This window comes from Bufo gargarizans, unplaced genomic scaffold, assembly GCF_014858855.1.
Source record: "Bufo gargarizans isolate SCDJY-AF-19 unplaced genomic scaffold, ASM1485885v1 fragScaff_scaffold_252_pilon:::fragment_2:::debris, whole genome shotgun sequence".
In the NCBI taxonomy this organism is placed as follows: Eukaryota; Metazoa; Chordata; class Amphibia; order Anura; family Bufonidae; genus Bufo; species Bufo gargarizans.
In genome coordinates this window covers 113,639-135,124 of record NW_025334078.1, presented here as the reverse complement: position 1 = coordinate 135,124, position 21,486 = coordinate 113,639, and the positions used below count along the sequence as shown (strand labels likewise).

General features: G+C 43.8%; 1 protein-coding gene across 1 annotated transcript in view; it reads right to left on the bottom strand.

The window, feature by feature from the left end:
* The window catches only part of RIC1 (RIC1 homolog, RAB6A GEF complex partner 1), a 117,380-nt gene extending 97,657 nt beyond the window's left edge, over positions 1–19,723 (bottom strand). The window contains 2 exon segments of the mRNA XM_044272935.1: positions 3,549–3,656; positions 19,453–19,723. Of these exon segments, the coding sequence (XP_044128870.1) occupies positions 3,549–3,656; positions 19,453–19,593 (249 nt within the window). The 5' untranslated portion in view covers positions 19,594–19,723.
* Positions 19,724–21,486: the final 1,763 nt, after the last annotated feature.

The following is a 21,486-nucleotide window of genomic DNA, read 5'->3' as shown; positions in this document are numbered from 1 at the left end:
AATCCCTATACACCATCATTGAAAATGAAAAAGGATGTAACGCAGCAAAAATCTGCTTACAGAATCAGGGAATTCTCCCCGAGAAACAAATAGATTTTATTGGTGCATGCATTATGTTCATTCTAAAAAGAAACTACTTCATATTTGAGGACAAGTTCTACATACAGCAATGGGGGACCGCGATGGGGACGAGATTCGCACCGGGGTTCGCAAACATATATGTTGGACAGTGGGAACATCAAGTCATCTATCCCCACGGCGAGCTCCGGTCGAATCTCGTCCTATGGAAACGTTTCATAGACGACATTATATTCATTTGGGCAGGAGAAAAAGAAGCCCTCAATACATTTTTCGAAGAAATTAACAACAATGATTACCACCTAGAATTTACACCAATATTCAGTCAGAATGAAATAAATTTCTTGGACCTAACCATCTACATAGAGGATGGCAAAATAGAAACCAGGACATACAACAAACCCACAGACGTCAACGGCTTCATATCCCGTGAAAGCTGCCACCTCCCACAGTGGTTGGAAAATATTCCTAAGGGACAACTGATGAGACTAAAACGTAACTGTACAAAGGAAAGTGAATACCGAATCGAGGCAGATAAAATGATAAAAAAATTTGAAGAGAAAGGCTACAACATGGATAAGCTACAAATTCAGAAAGAATCAGTAGGAAAATTAGACAGACAGGAGTTAATCAAAAAGAAGAAAAAACCAGAAGAAAACACAAAAACGGAAACCTTTGAAATGCCACCAATCATCACACAATACAATAGCCAAGCAGGAATACTGAGAAGGATTATCAAAAAAACATTGGGAAACCTTGAAGGAAGATAAAATAATAGGAGACCAAATCCCAAAAAATCCTAAATTCATATACAGAAAGGCCAAAAATGTGGGCAGTATAATAGCCCCCACCAACAAATGCTTGAGTAAACAGAATGAGAAACAAAAAACCATTCTTGGAACAAAATCCCAGGGAGGCTTTGTCCCATGCGGCTATTGTAGTGTCTGCAAAAAACTAAAGACAAATAAAAAACAGCACACCAGCATAGAAATAAAAAAATGAATGGACAGGGGACACAGAAACATATAAAATAAAAGACCATATAACCTGCAGCAGTCAGGGTGCAATATATGCTATAACATGTCCGTGCAAAAAAACAGGACATGTTACATAGGACGCACTAAGAGAACTATAAGTAAAAGAATAGGGGAACACATTTATAACATAGGAAGGAAATACGAGGGCCACCCACTTTCCAGACACTATAAGGACAAACACGGAGGAAACTATAGCGGCACCACTTTCAGGGGTATTGAAATAGTTAAAAAAGATAAAAGAGGAGGAGATTTTATCAAGAAAATGTCCAGATCAGAAAGCCGCTGGATATTTAACTTAAACACTCTGGTACCCTCGGGTCTCAACTCAGAGATAGAACTATTTGCCTTCAACTAAGATATCAATCAAGCAAGCCAGGGATGTAGGAATCAGGGAAGGGAGGAGTTACATACCTTCAAAAGTAGCATCAGGAGACAGAGGACGCATCCCTGACGAAGATTAGCGAACTAATCGAAACGCGTTGGAGAGAACTTTGGTCCTCCTGGTCCACCGTAGCCACTGTCGTGACGTCACGCAGCGCTCCGAGCGAGCGCGAACAAGCGGCTTCTTTTAAATCACGAGCGGCGCCACCGGCCGGGGCAAGCTCAAGAAATATTCTTATTTAAAAAAACAGTTGTTACTATTAGGGCCCAGCTCCCCAAACCTTCCCTCATCCCGAACGGCACCAAAAACAAAAAAGAAAAAAAGAAAACTGGAAAGACGCAGGAGAACAGCACCCATAGAGGAGCATCTGGGATTAAGACATCACAACCAAACTGTAAGTCCTTGCTATAACCATTACGTATCTTCATGGTGCCATTCTGATTGAGAAAGCAATAGGGAGTACAAGTCGCGCAGTACCTACATATATATAGTTTATACAAAAAGGCCACTGTTTTTCCTCTGTCCAAACAAAAATACATAGTCCACGATTTTTTTGAGGCTGGTTAGTTTTGTGGTAATTATTATTTTACAGTTTCCAGCATGTTGAGCTATAGTCCTGTATTACTTATAATCTGTATTATTCATTCCCCCCCCCCCCCCCCAATATGCCTGTAAAAAATGCTGTCTGTTCGTAATGTTGGAATAAATGGAAATAAATAAATAAATTCCAGTTGACAACCCTGGCTGCCATGTTCTTTTTAGAAAGAAGAGGCCTTCTCCTGGCAACCCCTCAAGAACGTGAACATTTTACATGCGGACTGTGGTCTGTAGAGTCTTAGATGTAGCGCATTTGTTTTTTGCAATTTCTCAGACTTTGGGGTGAATTTGCTGGAAAGTCCACTCCTGGTAATATTGTCAGCTGGTTTGAATGATTTTCACTTGTGGATAATCTGCTTCACTGTAGAATGGTGGAATTTAAATTGTTTGGAAATGGACTTCTAACCCTTCCTAGATGGATGGGCAGCAACAACAATCGCTTCTCTAAGCTCAATACTCATGTCTATCCTCCTTGGCATTGTGTTAACACACATCTGAATGCTCCAGACCAGCAAACTGCCAAAACTTCTGTTTAAGGCCTCATGCACACGACCGTTTTTTTTTAAGGTCCGCAAAAACAGGGTCCGTAGGTCCGTGATCCGTGACCGTTTTTTCGTCCGTGGGTCTTCCTTGTTTTTTGGAGGATCCACCGACATGAAAAATGAAAAAAAAGTCAAGTTTGCCATTGAAATGAAAGGAAAAAACGGACACGGATCACGGACACGGATGACAATCTTGTGTGCATCCGTGATTTTTCACGGACCCATTGACTTGAATGGGTCCGTGAACCGTTGGCCGTGAAAAAAATAGGACAGGTCATATTTTTTTCACGGCCAGGAAACACGGATCACGGATGCGGCTGCCAAACGGTGCATTTTCCGATTTTTCCACGGACCCATTGAAAGTCAATGGGTCCGTGAAAAAAAACGGAAAACGGCACAACGGCCACGGATGCACACAACGGTCGTGTGCATGAGGCCTTATAGAGGTGTTCACACTTGCAGATGATCAGTTAATCAAGGGCATTTGATTAGCAGCACTTGGCTGGGACTTACCCTCTTAATTCCTATGGAAGCAGTAAGGGTGTACTTAATTTGTCACAGATTCTGCATTTCGGCCTAGTTTTTGTTAAATAATGACATGTTGTAACTTGTCAGGTAGTGGTCTTCACCTGAGGTTACATTTACCCAATTTTAACACCTTCTAAGTGCCAGATATTTTTTTAATCATGTTCTGATAAGGAAAACTGTAGAATACAAGGAGAGGGTACTTTGTTTTTCTCATGACTGTACATTACAAAATGTGTGGTTGACTGGATTTTACCTTGACAGATCACACAGTACAGAACACATAATAAATAGTGAAAATTATTATGTAATGAGTTTGGCCTAATACCACTCAATAGTGCATACTGGAGAATATCTTTTCTTGCAGATTCTTGCTGGTAGACTTACTGTAACGACAACGACACTGCTGTCCGGCTTCCATTCTGATTGCTTGTAAGCTCCAAACTGGGCCGATGCCTTTGCAGACTCCTTGTAACTGGCTATTAATACGCTGGGCTGAAACACAGAGAAATGCAACATTACAAGACAGAAAAAGCTGGCGTTTTTAAAACAATTGTCTTAATAGGGCTCTTTCACACCTGCGTTCTTTTCTTCCGGCATAGAGTTCCGTCGTCGGGGCTCTATGCCGGAAGAATCCTGATCAGGATTATCCCAATGCATTCTGAATGTAGAGAAATCCGTTCAGGATGCATCAGGATGTCTTCAGTTCCGGACCGGAACGTTTTTGGGCCGGAGAAAATACCGCAGCATGCTGCGCTTTTTGCTCCGGCCAAAAATCATGAACACTTACCGCAAGGCCGGATCCGGAATTAATGCCCATTGAAAGGCATTGATCCGGATCCGGCCTTAAGCTAAACGTCGTTTCGGCGCATTGCCGGATCCGACGTTTAGCTTTTTCTGAATGGTTACCATGGCTGCCGGGACGCTAAAGTCCTGGCAGCCATGGTAAAGTGTAGTGGGGAGCGGGGGAGCAGTATACTTACCGTCCGTGCAGCTCCCGGGCGCTTCAGAGTGACGTCAGGGCGCCCCACGCGCATGGATCACGTGATCGCATGGACATGTCATCCATGCGCATGGGGGGCCCTGACGTCATTCTGGAGCGCCCCGGGAGCTGCACGGAAGGTAAGTATACTGCTCGCCCGCTCCCCACTACTACTATGGCAACCAGGACTTTAATAGCATCCTGGCTGCCATAGTAACACTGAACGCATTTTGAAGACGGATCAGTCTTTAAATGCTTTCAGTTCACTTGCGTTTTTCCGGATCCGGCGTGTAATTCCGGCAAGTGGAGTACACGCCGGATCCGGACAACGCAAGTGTGAAAGAGGCCTTAATCAACTGTGCATCATCAGAAGTTGAAATTAGATTTTTATTTTAAACATATTTTTGAAATTATTTTACTATCCACTTAAATCCAGTTTTCACACTGGCTGCTTGAGCTGGCACAATAGGCTTATACGTCATGTAATCTGTGGCTCACTTGTTCGCTTTGCTGTATAGACTGGAACAGAATCAGCAGTCACTTAATTCCCAGAGTCTTCTCAATATCATTAGAGGGTAATGGAGTTAAAAAGCTCTAATAGCCTTATTGGACTGTAAATTGTGGTAGCAAAGTGGATGAAATTATACAAAATCTCATCAACATACTAGGGCATAAAATTAAAAATTCTGCAGTAAGAAAGGGGCATGCACTGATTTTTTACTTTACCACTATTTATCAAAACTGCCTTAGCACAAGCCTCATTGGTAAGAACAAGGGGCAAGGTTAATGTCAATTGTCCTGCTGATGTCAGGAGACATTTCACTGCCATAAAGCATGATGGGACATGGGGGGGGAAGAACTATCCAAAGGAGGGATGGGCGCTAGAGTAATTGATGAAAATAAAATTCATTTTGGCACAATTTTCATTTTTATTTTTTCCTTCCTGCCTTCTAAGGGCCATAACACCTTTAATTTTCCGTCACACAGCCAAATGAGTGCTTATTTTATTTTGTGGGAGAAGTTGTATATTTATTTTTTTATCGCACCATTTAAAAGGGGCATTCCCATCTCAGACACATTAGGATATGCCATCAATGTCCGATGTCCAAAACAGGGCCCCCAAAGTGAAGGACAGCATTTTGCTATAGGGAAGTATGATCATGTCCGCAATTCTGTAGCGCATTTTTACGGAACGGAATTGTAGAACCATTAATTTCTATGGGACCGCACAATGTGCTGCCTGGATCCAGAAATGCGGACCCGCACTTCCAGGCCTGCAATTCCGTTCCCGAAAAAAATTGAACATGTCCTATTCTTGTCTGCATTTGCGGACAAGATTAGGCATTTTCTATTAAGTGCCGGCGATGTGCGGTCCTCAAAATGCGGAACGCACATCGCCGGTGTCCGTGTACTGAGGATCCGCAAAACACACATGGATGTGTGAATGGGCCTTCCACCCTCCATTTAACCACAACTCAGATGCTGTGTGGTCTCTAATAACCGTGACTTTTGAGGGATTAAATGTTCGGGATTGTCCTCTTGCAGATGGGTGTCAGCCCTCTCCATATTTCCCCTGCATGTAAATTATGTAGAGTTAAAGGGAACATGTCATGTGGATATTTGATTATAATCTAACTAATTATATACTGTCACTCAGCAGCAGGTGGGCGGGGAGCGTCAAGAGCTCATAAATATTCAGGACTCATCATTATCAGCTGGAGCTTTTCAATACAAGATGTTGGCAGATTGACCGGGTCAATTAAAGAAAGTGACCCAGCATTTTGCTAAGAGAATCAGTCACTTATTTATGTTGCCCTTAGTTAGGACACCATAAAACTGGTGACAGGTTCCCTTTAAATCATTTGACATTAAGGGATTGACAAAAAAAAATAAAAAATCTAAATACTTCTTTTCTACATGCAAAATAAGGCATTCTTTTAAACGGTGCTGCCAGGCAAGCAGGTTTTGTTCAGGTTTTCTGATGCCAAAACCAGGAGTGGATTCTAAAGTAGTATCTGTCCTAAGGGTAACTGCACAATGTGCAGACTTATATGCAGAAGTCTTCATGAAATCTGCACTATTTATTGCAGCTTTTTTTTTTTTTTTTTGCAGTTCTCATGCAGTTATGTTGCGTTTTTTCTGTTTATGCCAACAACCCCACTGAAGTCTATGGGGAAGACCATTCTACATAATTAAAATTCTCACGGCAGGTCAATTTCCACACGGAAGAAAAAGGCAAAGTGTACATTAGATTTGTCCAAACTCATTCAGTTTGCTGGTGCTATATTATGCTGCAGTAAGGCCCCTTTCACACGGGCGAGATTTCCGCGCGGGTGCAATGTGTGAGGTGAACGTATTGCACCCGCACTGAATCCAGACCCATTCATTTCTATGGGGCTGTGCACATGAGCGGTGATTTTCACGCATCACTTTTTTTTCACGTAACGCAGGCCCCATAGAAATGAATGGGGTTGCGTGAAAATCGCAAGCATCCGCGGTGCGATTTTCACGCACGGTTGCTATGTGACGATCGGGATGGGGACCCGATCATTATTATTTTCCCTTATAACATGGTTATAAGGGAGAATAATAGCATTCTTAATACAGAATGCATAGTACAAAAGACAACTTTTCCCATTTTTTTTATACAAAGTTGGCATTTGACCAAGATATTTCTCTCACCCAGCATAGGTATATGTAAAATGACACCCCAAAACACATTCCCCAACTTCTCCTGAGTACGGAGATACCACATGTGTGACACTTTTTTGCAGCCTAGGTGGGCAAAGGGGCCCACATTCCAAAGAGCACCTTTCGGATTTCCCCGAAACTACTACTTTGCACGCATTTGGGCCCCTAAAATGCCAGGGCAGTATAACTACCCCACAAGTGACCCCATTTTAGAAAGAAGACACCCCAAGGTATTTCATGATGGGCATAGTGAGTTCATGGAAGTTTTTTTTTTTTGTCACAAGTTAGTGGACTTTGTAAGGAAATAAAAATTATTATTTTTTTAAAGTCATCATTTTCCGCTAACTTGTGACAATAAATAAAAAGTTCTATGAACTCACTATGCCCATCAGCGAATACCTTAGGGCAGGGATGTCAAACTCATGGCCCTCCAGCTGTTGCAAAACTACAACTCCCATCATGCAACAGCTGGAGGGCCATGAGTTTGACATCCATGCCTTACCCTAAGTTCACACCTGAGCGTTTTACAGCGCGTTCAAACGTGTTGTAAAACGCTCAACACATGAAAACCAATGCTTCCCTATGGGAATGGTTCTCACCTGGGCGTTTTACAGCGCGTACGATCGCGCTGTAAAACGTCCGACGCATAATCAAGTACTTGAGCTTCTTTGGGGCGTTTTGACGCGCGTTTGTGGCCATAGGACACTGCAGTCAATGACACAATCGCGCGTCAAACGCACGTTTACTATTACAAAAAACGCGCATAAAAACGCGCGTTTGAGAAACGCTCAGGTGTGAAAGCAGGGTTAGGGTGTCTACTTTCCGAAATGGGGTCATTTGTGGGGGTTTTCTACTGTCTGGGCATTGTAGAACCTCAGGAAACATGACAGGTGCTCAGAAAGTCAGAGCTGCTTCAAAAAGCGGAAATTCACATTTTTGTACCATAGTTTGTAAACGCTATATTTTTTACCCAAACATTTTTTTTTTTATCAAAGACATGTAAAACAATAAATTTAGGGAAAAATTTATATATAGATGTCTTTTTTTTTTTTTGCTAAATTTTACAACTGAAAGTAAAAAATGTATTTTTTTTGCAAAAAAAATCATTAAATTTTGATTAATAACAAAAAAGTAAAAATGTCAGCAGCAATGAAATACCACCAAATGAAAGCTCTATTAGTGAGAAGAAAACTAGGTAAAATTCATTTGGGTGGTAAGTTGCATGACCGAGTGATAAACGGTGAAAGTAGTGTAGTGCAGAATTGTAAAAAGTGGCCTGGTCATTAAGGGTGTTGAAGTGGTTAAGGTGAGTTAAATTATTATCATTATTATTTTTTTTTAACCCCTCCAGCCCTATTGTACTATGCATTCTGTATTCAGAATGCTATTATTTTCCCTTATAACCATTTTATAAGGGAAAATAATACAATCTACACCACTTTGAACCCAAACCTGAACTTCTGTGAAGAAGTTCGGGTCTGTGTACCACATTCAGTTTTTTTATCACGCACGTGCAAAACGCATTGCACCCGCGCGATAAAAACTGAACAACAGAAAGCAATCGCAGTCAAAACTGACTGCAATTGCGTACCTACTCGCGCGGGTTTGCCGCAATGCACCGGGACGCATCCGGACATGCTCGTCTGCAAGGGGCCTAAAGGGGTTGTCTGGTTTCAGGAGCAAACCAATCAACCCTCGGGATCCACCCGCAGTAAAGAGCTGTTAAGTACTTACTTGACAGATCCTGCACCTCTGCTCCCGTTCTCCCAGCCGGGCTTTATTTACCTGGCTTCAGGTGACGTCACGTCAACAACATATGACCGCTGCATCCAATCCCTGGCCTCAGCGATGCCTTTGACGAGGCCTGTCTGCAGTGGTCACACATTGTGTTGATGTGATGTCCGCTGCAGCTGGGCAAAAAGAGCTGAGCCAGAAGAACAGGAGTCTTTGCAGCTTGATTTAAATGTGGACTTCAGTGCACCAAAAGTATCAGCCCCTCTGTGCAGCACTTCAGCTCCTCAGCTTTCCATTGCTGGACACATTCTTTGGTGCACTGAAGGTCTCATTTACATATAGAATTAAAGGGATTCTGTCACCTCTCATAACACAAATTCAGATTTTAAACCAATCATGCTCCACAGATTACCTTGAATCTGCTTTGCTGTTCTATACTGTAATCCGTCCAGTAGTTTTGCTGGGCGAAGTCTCTTGCAGACGCAGTACCCACTGAGGGCTGCGCCAGTGCGATTTGCTGGAGACTGAGGGAAGAGCGAGCATCGGACGTCACTGGGCTCGGCGCATGCCCAGTGACGACGATGAAGCTCCTGCCCTCAGTTTCCAGCAAATCGCACTGGCACAGCCCTCAGTGGGTACTGCGTCTGCGTGAGACTTCGCTCGGCCGTCAGGGAGGGGGAGGAGAGGGATGAGACGCTGTTGGTGGTTAGGGATTCAGTAGGAAGGCGTTTTGGGCACTGCAGGGGGGCGAAATTGGGCCCGCAATTCCGTTCCCGAAAAAAATAGAACATGTCCTATTGTGGACAAGAATAGGCATAATTTTTTTTGTGCCGGCAATGTGCGGTCCGCAAAATGCGGAACGTACATTGCTGCTGTCCATGTTTTGCGGATCCGCGGATTATGTCACTGTCATCTAATACAGTCCAGACCTCTAAGGGTTACATAGCATCATAAATCAATATAATGCTATGTGACCTGGCAGTGCTAGGAGTTCAGGACAGGAGCTGCCTTATACTCACGCTAAGAGTCCAGAGTGCTCAACTCACTCTTGTGAAAGCCGCCATTAAGTAAGCCAGCACCTCATCTGCAGACAGCTGTTTCGGGGTGATTGCCCCTCATCAGGGCAGAGAGTACTGGCTTAACTGAGTGAGAGGCCAAGTCAGGATTTGAGTGGGTACTATCTTTCCTTGGGAGAGAGCACCTTAAATCGGCGTGAGGAAACTTATAGGCCATACATGCTCCTCTGGAATTCTGGGAAGGAAGGGATGCAAATGAGCTCTTAAAAACTCATTTACGCATTTTGGAGAGCAGCAGTCTGCTTGGACTTACAGATTGTTGCTCACACTGGCACACAGTTTGTAAGAGTACGGCCACATGGTCAGGTTTCTTAATGCAGTTTTGGAGGACAAAACCAGGAGTGAATTATAAAAAAAAGAAAAGAAAAATAGAAGCGGAAAGGTTGTATCTGTCCTTTATACTTTCTCTATTTTTTAGCCACTCCTGATGTTGGCTTCCATGAAACCTGATCATGTGGCCCTTCCTGTGTAATCAGAGCTCTCTGGTAATGCACCTAGTACATGTGTCAGTTTGTCACAATCAGGACAGGTTTCAGCTTACTGTAGGTATAAACAATTAAAGGAAGATTACTTACCTGCTTCTTGGAGCCGACTGCCCACCCCTTCTCCTCCAGGCCTGCGGTGCTCCACTGTGACCATTTGTCATGATGTAAGGGGATCCGGTCTCCTCCACGGCCAGTGATCGGCTGCGGCAATGTCAAACCAGAGGTTTACAGCTAAGGAGCCCAGCGTAGCATCCGCAGGCCTGGAGAAGAAGGAGTGGGGAGCCAGCTCTGGGAAACAGGCAATTAAGCTTCTCTTTACATTCTTGCACAACCCAGGTTTCCATTCACTGGCAACAAAAAGAGATCCTGAAAACCTAAAAGTTCATACACAAAGTACATTGCATAACATTACACGTGATAAACTCTATTTATGGAAAACCCTGCATTGGGGGGGGGGGGGGGGGCATGTTTTAGACTTTGGGTAATCCCTTTACAGAGGTTCTCCAGGCCCAAAGTGCAATTTTTATTTAGCACTGAAAAGCCAGTGACAGGCTGCATCGGTCACACGTGGGTTAATAGATCCTGGCCTGAAGAACCAGAGCACCGACCTGGATTATGCCAGGTAAGTACTTACCATTTCTTTACTGCAATCTTATCCGGATGGTTCTCAGATTTCTCCTGAAACTGGACAACCCCTTTAAGGCTCAACAGCCCAGTCAAGTATCACCTATCACGAGTAAACATCAGCTGAATTACAACTCAGTTAGGGCCCGTTCCGTGCATTGGGGACTGCACCACACCTTCCGGATTGCAGACCCTTTAAAGTGAATGGGTCTGCATCCATGATGCGGTGCACAAACGGCCAGTGTCCGTATATTGTGGACCTGCTTTTTGTGGCGCGCAATATGGGCCCCGGCCGGCACACTCCGGGGCCGTGTGCATAAACCCTTATAGGGATGGCACAGGGATGCAAGCCCCCTCCACTATATATCCCTGCATACAGGTATATGGAGGTTTTTCTTTCTATAAGGCCTCATGAACACGGCCGTTGTTTTGGTCCGCATCTGTTGCTCCGTTCCGTGGTGCACAAAAAAAAAAAAAAAAAAAATTTTAAAAAAAATATAACCTGTCCTATTCTTGTCCGCGCTTTGCGGACAAGGATAGCCAGTTATATTAAAGGCTGTCCGTGCCGTTCTGCAAATTGCAGAACGCAAAACACACAACGGTCGTGTGCATGTAGCCCAAGGGTACTTTCACACTAGCGTTTTTCTTTTCCGGCATAGAGTTCCGCCCTAGGGGCTCAATACCGGAAAATAACTGATACGTTTTATCCTAATGCATTCTGAATGGAAAGCAATCCGTTCAGGATGCATCAGGATGTCTTCAGCTCAGTCTTTTTGACCTTTCAGGACGGAGATAATACCGCAGCATGCTACGGTTTTATCTCAGTCCAAAATTCTGGAACACTTGCCAGAATGCCGAATCTGGCCTTTTTTCCCTATTGAAATGCATTAATGCCGGATCCAGCCCCGAGTGTTCTGGCAAAACGGAATCAAACAAACAGAGGCTATAGTGTTATATTAAGAAAATACTTGGGTAATCGGCCAGTAAAGGGATCGGACCTCTGGACAGCAGGGAGCACACCCCGACGCACGTTTCGCTACCACCTTCTCAATGGGTTCTTGAGAAGGTGGTAGCGAAACGTGCGTCGGGGTGTGCTCCCTGCTGTCCAGAGGTCCGATCCCTTTACTGGCCGATTACCAAGGTATTTTATTAATATAACTCTATATCCTCTGTTTGTTTGATTTATTCATATACCCACAGTTGGGGCCTATGAGTGAGCTCTATGGTGGAGTACTACATATAGGATATTTAGGCGGATGTTTGAATCACCTTGGGATATCCCAGCCATTAGTGCCTCTTTCCTTACCAGTGAGCAGTTTTTAGGCTGTGGGGATCTGTTTCTCTCTGGTACAGCAGGTGAGCTGCTTGTCGCAGCGCTTACTTGGAATGCTGCTGTATTTTATTAAATTAATGTACTATTTGCTTGTAATTGTCTAATAAAGCCATTATATGTGATGTGTGTCCCCTTTGTGGGGGGTTTTCGGTATTATTATTGCAGTCACGCATTGTTTCCATCTCATAGATGGTTAAGTAGGTTGTACTAGTTTGCTGCAATGTATCAGTCTGGAGTCAAGTCAGCAAGCATTGTCTAGACCGCATGCAACTGTCAGCTAGGACAAGGACCAGGTGTGTACAGGTTTGTAGTCTGGGTTCTCATTCACTGACAGCAAACAATACCATTATAACGGTGAGGAAGCAAATCACAAGGTATATTACAAAGCTGTAGAACTTTCCCCTTATGTACATAAACCCACCTCATTGTACACTGATGTCTGAAGTTACAGTGGCCTCTGGTTACACTGCTTTCATCTTCTGAAATGAGCATGCACACGCATCCAACATACCAGTGGCAGGTCCGCGGCACATGTGATTCAGAGATTAGCGAATCACAGTCGGCAAGCAGAGACAATTGGGGGTACTGTATTACTGCAGTGCCTAGACAGACTGCCGCTCTACAGTATATTACAGTGCTACATGTTCTGTACTGCTGCGTACCAGGATGAGCGGATGCCAGCTGAGGGGTATCCAGTTTATTTTTTGGGTACAATGTACTTACTATAAAAGGAGCCTGAAGAAGCTACTGTCCTCTACCTAGACAGTGATTCACCGGATTCCAGCAGCTATTTCTTGCTTTACCTGTATTATGTAGTCCTGCTTTCTATGCGGCCTGCAGGCTTTATGCGAATATTCATAAACCTGAAGCAGTATATGAAGTGACCTAGTGGATCACTGCTAAAGAGTTAATATTGTGATTTATTTCCAAAATACCTTAAAGTTTAACCATGATGTTTTCATAAAAAATAAAAATAAAAAAAATAATCAATTTTAGCATACATTTCTACTGCAGCAGCATTATGCATAAAGCAATCTTTAGTTTCTTCTCATACCACTGTTTTCCTTGAGTTTTCCCATTAGCTACGGCTGTTTAAACATTTACAATATGAGGACCTTCTCAATATGAGGCTCCTCTGCCAGTTCTCTGAGGCCAAAACTGCTTTCCCTCACTTCCCATACACACTTGCTGTAGCCAGCAGCTTCCTGACAGCCAATCAGATTGGATTACTGAGAGACACGCCTCCTCACTCTGAAGTATAATGCAGGCATGCAGTGTGAAGGACCACCCCTCAGTCTTCCTAGCCGGAGACAGATGAGCCATAGCAACTGTCTTTTAAGGGAGCAGTGGAAAGGGACAGAGGACACTAATAAAAGCTGTTATTATAAGGTAACTACAGATCTTTTGGCAATCACTGACAGCCTAACTCAGGTATACATGCCCAGCTCTAATAAACTAGCAAATAAAAAATATATGACAGTTACACTTTAAAGTATTTGTTTTCTTGTGCACAGTGTATCCCAGATGGTTCTGTATAGGTAGCAAATAGTTAACTGGCAGCTCTTTGGTGCAGTTGCAAATGTGATGGGCCTGTCCCATCCCCTGGTTAGGAGTCTTTTGCGTAGCAGCCCTAGAGGGAGGACGTGTGGCTATGTGAGCTGCTGGCAACTAGGCCTAGTCCAGGGAACCTTCATCCCCGAGACTGAAAGTTGCCAGAAAAGCAACTGGACTGAGAAGACTACATCTCAGAGAAAGAGAGCACTGACTATCTGCAAAAGTTAAGGATTATTCAAAAGGTTGTGGATTGAGATAGTAAGTTAAACGCATTACACCAGCAATATACTTTACTGCATGTGGAAAGAGTCAGTTGCCCATCACACTCCTGAGACAGCCTGGCTATCCAATCAAGGCAGTGGTGGTTTGGGAACTTAAAGTGGCCCTGGAAAAAAATACTAAAAGTGACCCCATTTTGTAGTTGGGTCCAAATTGATGGAAGATAAGGGAATCTATATTGTGGCACATTATACCACTCCAACAGAGCCAAAAACCAAAGTCCATCACAAAATACTGCCAGCAGCAAAGAATACATCCCCAAACACTTCCACTGGCCGGCAGTAAGGAGTAAGGTCTATGGCCAATCCGCCCCTGGATCAAAGTTCTACACACCTCGGACTGGGCATTGCCGAAAGCATACTGAGAGTTACTGTGCGCCTGTGGTCATTTGGAAAGATTGCAAGGTGTATTTGGAGAGAGACTAAGGGTTGACTACTACCATTGTTGTTACCGCCTATATAGAGCTACGGGAGAAATGTGATATAAGTCAGAACTGTGCCTATAACTGATACAGTTAGGGCCATATATATTTGGACACTGACAATTTATTTTTATTTTTTTACCTTTTTACTAAAACATATTTAAGTTATAGTTATATAAGGCTACTTTCACACTAGCGTTCGATCGGATCCGTTCTGAACGGATCCGATCATAATAATGCAGACGGAGGCTCCGTTCAGAACGGATCCGTCTGCATTATTTTGGCATATAAAAGCTAAGTGTGAAAATAGCCTCGGACGGATCCGTCCAGACTTTCAATGTAAAGTCAATGGGGGACGGATCCGCTTGAAGATTGAGCCATATTGTGGCATCTTCAAACGGATCCGTCCCCATTGACTTACATTGTAAGTCTGGACGGATCCGCACGCCTCCGCACGGCCAGGCGGACACCCGAACGCTGCAAGCAGCGTTCAGCTGTCCGCCTGTCCGTGCGGAGGCGAGCGGAGCGGAGGCTGAACGCCGCCAGACTGATGCAGTCTGAGCGGATCCGCATCCATTCAGACTGCATCAGGGCTGGACGGAAGCGTTCGGGTCCGCTCGTGAGCCCCTTCAAACGGAGCTCACGAGCGGACCGACGAACGCTAGTGTGAAAGTAGCCTAATGGACATGGACATAAAGTCCAGACTTTTAGCTTTCATTTGAGGGTATCCACATTAAAAATGGATGAAGGGTTTAGGAGTTTTAGCTCCTTTACATTTGGCACCCTGTTTTTAAAATAACTAAAAGTAATTGTACAATTGGCTCAAAGGCTGTTTCATGGGCAGGTGTGGGCAATTCCTTCACTATTTCATTCTCAATTAAGCACATAAAAGGCCTGGAGTTGATTTGATTTAAGGTGCTTGAATTTTGAAGATTTTGCTGAGAAGTAAACATGCTGTCAAGGGAGCGCTAGTAAAACAAGCCATCATTCATCTGCGAAAACAGAAAAAACCCATCCGAGAAATTGCTACACTATTAGGAGTGGCAAAATCTACAGTTTGATACATCCTGAGAAAGAAAGCACTGGTGACCTCAACAATGCAAAAAGACCTGGACACCTACAGAAGACAACAGTGGTGATGATCTCAGAATAATTACCAGGGTGAAGAGAAACCCCTTCACAACAGCCAACCAAGTGAACAACACTCTCCAGGATAATAGGCGTATCCATATCCAAATCTACCATAAAGAGAAGACTGCATAAAAGTAAATACAGAGGGTTCACTACACGGTGCAAGCCACTCATAAGCCTCAAGAATAAGAAGGCTAGATTGGACCTTGCTAAAAAAAAAAAAAAAATCTTTAAAAAACAGCACATCTCTGGAAGAACATTCTTTGGACCAATGAAACCAAGATCAACCTCGACCAGAATGATGGAAAGAAAAAAGTATGGTGAAGGCATGGTACAGCTCAAGATCCAAAGCATACCACATCATCTGTAAAACATGGCTGCCAGTGGCACTGGGTCCCTAATGTTTATTGATGATGTGACACAGGACAGAAGCAGCCGGATGAATTCTGAAGTTTTCAGAGACATACAGCACTATGTGCTCAAATCCAGCCAAACTGATTGTTCATCTGTATTATGAAACGACGTCCAATGACCCAAAACATAAAGCCAAAGCAACCCAGGAGTTTATTAAAGCAAAGAAGTGGAATATTCTTGAATGGCCAAGTCAGTCACCTGATCTGAACCCAATAGAGCATTTCACTTGTTAAAGACTAAACTTCAGACAGAAAGGCCCACAAACAAACAACTGGAAACCGCTGCAGTAAAGACCTGGCAGAGCATTAAAAAGGAGGAAACACTGCGTCTGGTGATGTCCATGAGTTCAAGACTTCAGGCAGTCATTGCCAACATTTTATTTACAATTATTTTATTTGTCCAATTACTTTTGAGCCCCTGAAATGAAGGGATTGAGTTTAAAAAATGCTTTAGTTCCTCACATTTTTATGCAATTATTTTGTTCAACCCACTGAATTAAGGATGAAAGTCGGAACTTCGACTGCATCTGAATTGTTTTGTTCAAAATCCATTGTGGTAATGTACAGAACAAAGAACTAGAAAAATGTTGTCTCTGTCCAAATATATATGGACCTAACTGTATATATGTCAGGTATGGCCAACCTGCGGCTCTCCAGCTGTTGAAAAACTACAACTCCCAGCATGCCCAGTCTGCCTACAGCAGGGCATGGTGGGAGTTGTAGTTTTACAATAGCTGGGGAGCCACAGGTTGGCCAGCCCTGGTATATGTACTGCAACTCCAATCATTTATTCAGTAAAGAGTGATTTTACTTATGATAACAAAATGGGCCTGGTCACACTCCACCATCCATCCAGCCTTGCATCTCTCTACCCATCTACCTAACATCAAGCACCCCAGCCACTACCAGGCAGGAGACCCCAAAAGTCCAGGGTGTGCCCAGAGGAAACAAAGGTGCACCCTCCCATCACTGCACGTCCCAAGGAGAGCCAGAGTGAGAACTGCCACCACTCTCATCCTCTGCCTCCCCCTGCTTACTTCTCCCTCAATAGGTCTGTAAGAAGTGGGCAACATAATGGAAGGCACATTTAAAGGGTTATTCCAGGCTCCCGAAACTGTGGATAGGTCATTAATATCTGTTCGGTAAGGGTCCGACACCATGCTCCCCCACGGAGTACTAGCTTGTGAATGGAGCAGGAAGCACAGCTCCGGATTACTGCACCTCAGCTCCCATTGGAGTGAATGAGTGCTGAGCTGCAGTAACCAAAGAAACAAGAAGACGTAATTAGAAAAATAACAAGGCAGAGGGCGAAGATGGGACAAAGTCTGAAGCTGTGTACAGTAGATAATATACAGTAGCTTACACTGACAAAAACCACTAGAATAAAACACACCTTCCTATGCTTCTTGCACCAACTGTCCATCAGCAAGGTTGGCACTAGATTGCTGATCAGGGCGACATGATTCTCACTCTAATCAGTATGTACATACCTCCGGCAGCACTACATCCTACCCATATTCACAGCTGTATAGAGGACAATGTGAAAGTGAATCTAAGGCTACATGCACACGAACGTTGTTTGTTTCCGTGTCCGTTCAGTTTTTTTTTTGAAGATAGGATGTGGACCCAATTCATTTCAATGGGTCCACAAAAAACGCGGACAGCACACAGTGCAATTTTTTTCTAGTTTGCGGACAAGGATAGGCATTATTACAATGGATCCGCAAAAAAAAAACAGATGCCATACGGAATGTCATCAGTTTGTTTTTTTTGCGGACTGCAAAACCCATACGGTTGTGTGCATGTAGCCTAATAGAAAGAGCATATCTATGTAAACCTCTGCAGAGGTTGCTACAACCGGACATATGCAAAAGAATGGGGCACATATTTTCTAGGCATCCTTTAAAGGGGTTGTCCGTGTTCAGAGCTGAACCCGGACATACCCATAATTTCACCCAGGCAGCCCCCCTGATGTTAGCATTTGAGCAGTTCATGCTCCTATGTGCTCCTTTGCCGTGCGCTGGATCGCGCAGGGCAAGGTATCTTTTGTTCATAACACACTGCCAGGCAGAACCTTCCGCCCAGCGGTGTGTTTGGTGACGTCACCAGCTCTGATGGGCGGGCTTTAGCGCTGCCCTGGCCGTTTTACAGGCTAGGGCAGCACTAAAGCCCACCCATCAGTGCCTGCCGCGATTAAGCGCAGGGAAAAAGAGAGCATCGGAACATGAACTGCTCCGATGCTCAAGTCAGGGGGGGCTGCCTGGGTGAAAATGGGCATAGGTCTGGGTTCAGCTCTGAACCCGGACAACCCCTCTAAAAGGTACATGCACACAGCAATGCAGTTTATTGAGATGCTCCGCACGGATTTTGCTGCGTTTGAATCGGCACCAAAATCTGCATGTGTTGCATGCAGATTTTTTTCCTTCACCAAATCTTTACATACATATATTAAGAGTGAAGTCACGCAGGCCCCAGCAATCTAGGACAATTTCCTTACATCAGACATAGTTTATTGACTCTCAAAACATAAAGAGTGTACATTAAACTGCTTGCACTAACAGCAATAGGTCATCAGTCATAGCAGTACAAGACACCAGCGCGCCGAACTGCCCCAGAAAGCGCAAGAAAGTCTGCACGTAATATGCATTGAGTGCATGTGGCCTTAAAGGGGATGTGTCAGGAGTTCTGACCCTGCTAAATGGCTGACAGAACCAGGTAGAGCAGTACAAACATATATGGAAATATTATCAGGAGTAGTGTGAATATGACAATTTATTCTTCCCAGACCCTTCCCCATGAGTGACAGCTGCTGCATCCAATCAGGACACCACTACAGCTGTCACTCAGAGCAGGGAAGGGGCTGTGAAGCAGAGCAATGCAGAGAGCACTTCCCAGTGAAGCTGAAGAAGAATCTGGCAGAATATTCACACTATGCCAGATAATAAAAGCTCCCCTACCCACTGCTGTCAGCAGTCTCACATGGGCAAAACTCCTGACAGAGTCCCTTTAACAATAGACTGTCAAACACGTGGACAGAAAAGCTTTCATCTATCACATCTTCCAATGATGAGCTGCTCAGTAGCGGCATATGTAATGTGAAGATCTGACACGTCAACAGAGGTGATCTAACAGCAACAGAGTACAATATCCAGACGCTGAGACAGCCGATGCAAAGTATACAATAGTCATAGAAGCATGACTGTGGCTGACCTGTAGCCCTATCATCTGTGCACTGATACAAGGGGATCCCATCTGTTTGGTTTTACATACTAGTGGAGAGCAGAACTGGCTCAGTTGCCCAAACCAACCAATCAGATTCCATCTTTCATTTCTTCACATCTCCTTTGGAAAAGGACAGGTTGCATCAGATTGGTTGCTATGGGCAACTAAGCCAGTACTACTTTACACCAGTTTGATAAATCTCCCCCCAATGCCTTATTATTATCACCACTAAAAGCCGGCTGATGGACCCCATTACTGGACCCGTGCTGATCTATGCATCTGTCATCACGAACTCGCCCCTGCTATTGACATACCCTGACACAAGTGCAGAATACAGAACACTCACCCTGCTGTACCATATACTGAGCTGAGTGTGCGACAACACTGCCAGGAACAGGCGCTGCGCGTCCGGCTGGATGTGAAAGGGCTTCTCCACACTCTTCAAGGGGCACAGCAGCCTCTTGGGCCAGCCACTGAGAAAATACATGACGCCTGTCAGTGTACAGTCCGGCGCACAGGGGCGAACATCACTCCCAACTCTTCCGCCAGAACATCCCCGGTACACACAGCCCCCGGCGACCAGCGAGCGACTCTGGAAGTACCGGAAGCGACGAACACCCGTACAGTAACCCTGCAATACACTTCCCTGCAGAACTCCGCCTCCAATCCTTTCCCAACCAATGAGCGCTGAGCGAAAAGGGAGCCAATCACTGTGCGGCTTTCATAACGGGCAGGTTAAACGCCAGCTATGATTGGTGTGTACTTTCCTAAACCCGTGAAGCATGGTATGTGTGTGAGGGGAAAGTTCCAGGCGGGATGTGTGAGGTGGAGGTGTTTTGCCCTCTGGTGGGAAACACTTTGGAGGCAGTGAAAGACTAGATTTGTGTCACTGGTTATATAATAATGACTGTGAAAAGACAGGTGGAACTGAATGAGCTTATGGAGAAGCAAATAGCCAGAAAGTATGCACCCCCGAGCTGTGCCGCCCTGTGCAGGAGCCTACTTTGTCTTAGGTAGTGTTGAGCGAACTTGTGTTTTATGTTCAGCATCTAAAGTTCGGCTTATCGAAGAATCGCGTTATGGATTCTAAATTCCGTTATGGTCCGTGGTAGCAGAATCCATAACGCGATTCTTCGATAACCTGAACCCGAACTTTAGACGCCGAACTTAAAACACAAGTTCGCTCAACACTAGTCTTAGGCTACTTTCACGCTTGCGTTTCTATTTTCCGGTATTGAGATCCATCATAGGATCTCAATACCGGAGAAAAACGCTTCCGTTTTGTGGCCATTTATTGTCGATGGGGACAAAACGGAACTGAACAGAACGGAGTGCACTAAAATGCATTCTGTTCCGTTCTCATATCAGAAAGCAAACCGCAGCATGCTTTCCGTCCTGGGATGGGGAAATAGAAAACGGATCCGTCCCCTATTGACTTTTAGTGGAGTTCATTATGGATCCGTCTTGGCTATGTTAAAGGTAATACAACTGGTTCTGCTCATAACGGATGCAGACGGTTGTATTATCAGTAACAGAAGCGTTTTTGCTGAACCCTGCTGGATCCAGTAAAAACGCTAGTGTGAAAGTGGCCTTACTGCTTATTTTGTAAAACTAATTGAAGATGATCATTTATGGGAGTGATGGGGGTTATTGGATGTTGAATGTATGCTTTATTTCCTTTGTATACTTTACCAGTTGTTATGGCGTTATTGCTTGTATTAATATTTTTTAAAATGTTCAATAAAAAATATCTGATTTAACCCTTAGGATATCAGAGTTTTTTTGTTTTTGCGTTTTAATTTTTCTTCCTTATCTTCCTTGAGCAGTAACTTTTTTATTTTTCCGTTTAATGAGGGCTTATTTTTTGCAGGACAAGTTATACTTTCTAATGACACCATTTAATATATCGCACAATGTAGTGGGATACGGGAAGAAATTCCAAATTTGGAAAAAAAACGCAATTCCTCCACTGTTTAATGGGTTTTGTCCCTACGGCCTTCCCTTTGCAGCAAAACTGACCTGTGGCCTTCATTTTCTGGGTCAGTACGATTACAACGATACCACATATGTATAGGTTTCTATGTCTAAATAGTGTAAAAATAAAAAACTTTGAAACAAAATTTTCTTTTATATCACCATATTCTGACCCCCATAACTTTTTTATAGTTATATCTACTGAGCTGTGTGGGGCCTCAGTTTTTGCGGGACGATCTGTAGTATTTATTGACCCCATTTTGGAGTTTGTGTGATATTTTTTTTATCACATTTTATTATATTTTTTTATGTATTTTTTAAAAAAAATTATGGTATTATAGCTCATGTTTGAGGCTATAAAACTTTTTTTTTTATTCTGAACCATTATGGTTCTTATAGATCCATA